General features: G+C 34.0%; 1 protein-coding gene across 1 annotated transcript; it reads right to left on the reverse strand.

The window, feature by feature from the left end:
• Positions 1 to 266: 266 nt before the first annotated feature.
• On the reverse strand, positions 267 to 3117 carry LOC149570307 (protein BEARSKIN2-like). Its single transcript, XM_089817889.1, has 3 exons — positions 2943 to 3117; positions 2570 to 2841; positions 267 to 955 (listed from the first exon to the last, which is right to left on the reverse strand). The coding sequence occupies exons 1-3, from the start codon at positions 3115 to 3117 to the stop codon at positions 377 to 379; spliced, it is 1026 nt and encodes a 341-aa protein (XP_089674015.1). The 3' UTR covers positions 267 to 376.
• Between the last annotated feature and the right edge of the window lie 1837 nt (positions 3118 to 4954).

Consider the following 4954-nt stretch of genomic DNA (forward strand, 5'->3'; position numbering starts at 1 on the left):
TAGAGACATAAGATAAGTGGTAATTGAATGAGCAAAGAAGATAATTTTATTGTTACAATAATGAGCTCAATACAGTCTCTTTAAATCTCATTCTCGTTTTATGCTCTTCTCATATAATTCTAAAGCCTTCTACTACTTAGACCTATGAGGCCAAGTGGGGACTTTTCTCCTTCCACAGCCGGCTTAAGAAAGCACACAACTACTATTCAATAATACAAATTTATTTAAAGATAAATAAATTTGGCCCATGAACAAGACCATTCAAAGGTGCAAGAGTTGCTTAATATTGATAAGGAATAATTGATAGAACAATACTATATACATAATCATAAATGATTTCAATAAAGATTTCATAGCTTACAACTTATAATCAAATTCATCTTGCATAGTTCCAGTAGTCAATCTCACTCCCTGAGTAGTCATTGTTGGTATTTGAAGTGTGGGAAGATCCCTCCAAAACTTGAGGAACACCATTAAATATTCTCACTTCATTCTTGCCTTGCTCAGCTTGTTGGTTAAGAAGACCATCCAACACAGTCCAATCATTTGAACGTTCTTCTCTGAATCCATTAACACCTGTTAATTTTATCTCTGATTCAACTGCTTGGAGTTCTCTCATATGAATTGGGTGTCTGGAGGTGTTGTCTAGGAGTCTTTCAGGAACAAACTGTCTGATAACCCATGGAGAAGCACTGTATGCCGAGCCTTCAGGGCTTTGTAGTTGTGGCATCTGCATGAATACATGATGATCTCTATGGAAATTGTATTGGGCTTGAGATTGCTTGGGCATTGTGTTCAGCTGCTGATCATGGTTATGTTCCTCAGGAGAAAAATCCAGCCCAGAGGGGAGGATGTTTTGCTCATTATCGATTGCATGAGTTGGACGTTGAAGATCAGCTTTGTCCTTGAAATGCATTCTCTTCTTGAAAACTCTGCAAACTACCCAGCCATCCTCCTGGGGAAAGAATGAAAAAAGAGATCATTTTCATGCATTAAGTAAATAAGAAATGTACAAGAAAGTTATTTTTTCATACATCAAATATAACATTAAGAGAGTTATTCTTTCATACATCAAATATAACAATAAGAAAGTTATTCTTACTTTTGTTTGAAACTCGATGTATGAATGACACTAGAGGTTGGTTTTAAGGATCTAAAGACACTAAAGATTGGTTTTAAGGATATAGAGCTATATACGTACTAAACAAGATTATAGTTATAGTTTCAAGTTGATTCAACTGAAATGATCTAAGTTGAAGATTGTAGACAATCTCAAACTCAATGACCCATTCGAATTCTCCTAAGCAGAGATTAAGTTCCTCAGTAGTTGTAGGTAGCTAGCACCCAAGAGAAGTAAGTAAAATTATCACTGTACAATAAGTTGATGCTTTATATACTTTACTCATCCTTTCAATCACAATATAATTCACCATAAGTTGTTTCATAAGGTCTTGGTCATTGCATGACAAATAAACATAGTGAATCATCTCTATAAAAAGTGATTGAAAGTTTAATTGCATTATTACTCACTATCCACCTTTATATGTTTGTGAAATCAGCTATCATAAACAATAAGCAAATCTAAGAAGTTAGAAGGATACACTTATTAAGCCACATGAACTCGTTGTGATTCACAACCCATAACCAACTATGTTCGACTAGCAATTCGAGCTCGTAAGAGTGTAATTTTCTTTCTTCGTATCGACATGAATCGATAGATATTGAAGAACAAGAATGTGTAAATTGTTCTTCATAAGCATGAGTTAGTATTGACCAATAAGTACAAATCATTGCCTATAAGATATGAGTGAGTACGCATCGATAATCATTACAAATGAAGTGTAAACCAAACTGCATAATATGAGTTGGTGAAAATCAATAATCATTAGCAAGATGAGATAATGTAAACTATGATTCTCACAGAATATGATATAATGTAAATCATTTCCGATAAGATAGAGTCAGTATGAATCAATAATAATAAGAAATGAGGTGATGTAAATCATTTCTCATAAAATTCAAGTCAATTGTCATAAAAAAATGAGATGGGTAAATCATTCGCCATTGAAAAAAAAAGAGTTAGTATGAATCAATAACCATAATGGAGTAGTCTAAATCATATTTCTCATAAGATATAAGATCATCAATCAATAATAATAAATATAATGTATATTATATAAGTTATTATAATTGAATAGTCATAAAATATGAATCAATAATCAAGAAGAAACAGTATAAATCATTCCTCATAAGATTTGAGTAGCATGAATCAATAATGATAAAAGTGAGATAAAGTAAATCATTCCTTATCAGATATTATTGTAAAGGAATAATCAATGAGAAAATCAATGGGAAGAGGGCTAGTGAATCATTCCTGATATGAATCAATAATCAAGAAGAGATAGTGTAAATTCTTTCTCATAAATTTAGAGTCAATATGAATCAATAATCATAAGAAAATTGCTGATTGCTAGATCATGCTAAGCTGTGCTACTTCAGAAAATGACATCTTTTCAGTATATAGCTAGAGAAGCTTCATAAATGAAGGGAAGAAAGCAGTGGAACTTACATTTATTTGGGTATTCTCATTGTCTTCGAGGCGATATTCATGCATAATCCATTCTGTTTTCTGGCCATGAGGGGCTCGCCCAGTGTAGAAGACTAAGGTCTTTCTCATTCCAATCCTCTTGAAGTTCATATAAATGGCCTTATCCCTGCCAGTTGCCTTCCAAAACCCTGCAGTTGTTGCTCTGTTTGTGCGGGTGCCTGTTGGGTACTTCTTGTCTTTATGACTAAAAAAGTACCACTCGTTTTGTGGAGCTGAACCTATCTTGCATCTCTCTGATTAAATTTAAAACAAATTAGATAAACAAATTAGATAACAATGATAAGGGGAAAAATGTCAGAAAGGTAGTAAGAAGAAATTAACCCATTTGGCATACCATGGAGGTCCCAAGGTTCAAGCTTGTTAAGATCAACATCTCTAATAACATCAAGGTCAATGATCTCGTAAGACACCTTTTTCTTCAAATAGTAGTATAAAAGTTCTTCATCCGTGGGATGAAACCTGAACCCTGGTGGTACACATGAGGATTGCCCATTTGTTGATAAACCCATCCCTGCAGTACAATAGAACATATTAATACACCATCAATCATACAATTTATTTCACCTCAAAGAGACATAAGAATATCAATTAGCAATACCAGAAGGTAAAGAGGAGAATCAAGAAGTCAATTCAAATGACAGAAGAACATATATGTATGTATGTATATATCATCTTCTCAAACTGGATAGTGTTCTTTTCTCATAAGTCCTACCATGAAAAATATTCTCCATAATCCAAATTTTCAGAACTATTTTGAAATGAACAAATCTAAATTCATGTTTCTTATCTTAGTCTGATGGATCTTCGTCTGATAAATCATGATATGATCCAAAATATCTTGAAATATAATTCAAAATATCAAAAGTATCACCAGATATAATCTAAATATTTTGAAATATATTCTAAATATCATGAAATATGATCCAAAATCCTCAATATCCTGAAGAATTATCTAAATAGATAGACCAACCGAAAATGTCATATTAAGGTCTACTATGTTTGGTGGTGCCTACACCCAACTCTACTAGAAGAGTTAGGTAGCTTACATAGTAGTAGACCACCAGACACACCAGGCTGTTATAGCACAATATATATATAGCAATAGCAAACTCTACACTCTACTATCTCTTTTCTTCAGAAACTACTGCAATCTTTACAAAAACCATGCTCATCATGCTCAAGAAAGATAAAAGAATGGTACATCAGGCAAATAGAGCTTGATTGCATAAAACGTCTATAGTTCTAGAGCAGTCCCCATAAGGGCAAGCCAACATAAAGACCCTGGACAATCTGTTACACAAAAACTAGATACTCACAAGCAAAAGATGATTGAAAGAAACACAACCATGTGGCCTGAGATCAAATAAACTAAAATAAATTTCTATACACAAAATTCTACAAGTTCCAATCTTTCTTCTACACAAATCTATGCCCATTTTTCTTCTAGAAATTCATGTGAAAACCAATTCCACTAACCCCAAATTGAGGCTCATATCTTATCAATACTTAAACCCAAATCCGAGCCCTACATATACTAACATCCCAACTATGCAAAACATGAAATCTGCTTTAAAAATCATGATGACTACCTGAAAACTTCTATTTTTCTCAACTCTGAACACTGTGAATAGATCAGAGCATTTGGGTATCAGCCAAAAGTGGTGAATTTGAGCTCCTCCCTCTGTCTGGCCCTCTGGATTCTCTTTATCAAAGAAACCCGATCAATCTCAATCCTCACTTGTCAACAAGGAAAGACAACTGGTCAACAATGGAGTCTTTGAGACCTCTGTGAAGAAGAAAATAGGCCCAAAAGACTACAAGATCAGCGCATGAGGGTATCTATTTATTCATTCCCTGACAAGAACTGCCACAGCAAATCCACACAAGTCTACTTAAGATCTCATACTCCAGGCCGTATTCATATTCGTATTCATATTCCTTTGGCAGAAGAATCTCCTAGATTTAGTCAAAGCAAGGCATAAACTAGAGGCGGTCTAACTCTGGGCTCTTAAAACCTCTCTTTATAAAAAAACTCTTAAAGAAGCAAACAAGGTCAAATGCAAACCGTATCATTACTGTCTAGTTTTTATTAAATCCATTGATTCATAACCACCAAGCACCAGCTGGCATAAAAATTTGATCTTTTTACATAGTTTTGACCGCAGGCATGAAAAAGATAAGCACGTGAAAAAGGCAAAGTTTCAGCACCTTCCAACGCTCTCCACAAGTCAAATGCAAAACTGCAAAACCCAATTTAATGAAAGAAAGAAAGAAAGAATGAATGATAATAATGTTGTGAAGTATGATGCAGATAAGCTTGAGAAGTGTGAAGGAGAAGGGAGGTTT

Source organism: Cupressus sempervirens, chromosome 3, assembly GCF_028749045.1.
Source record: "Cupressus sempervirens isolate cs-2001-9-10 chromosome 3, ASM2874904v1, whole genome shotgun sequence".
NCBI classification, from domain to species: Eukaryota; Viridiplantae; Streptophyta; class Pinopsida; order Cupressales; family Cupressaceae; genus Cupressus; species Cupressus sempervirens.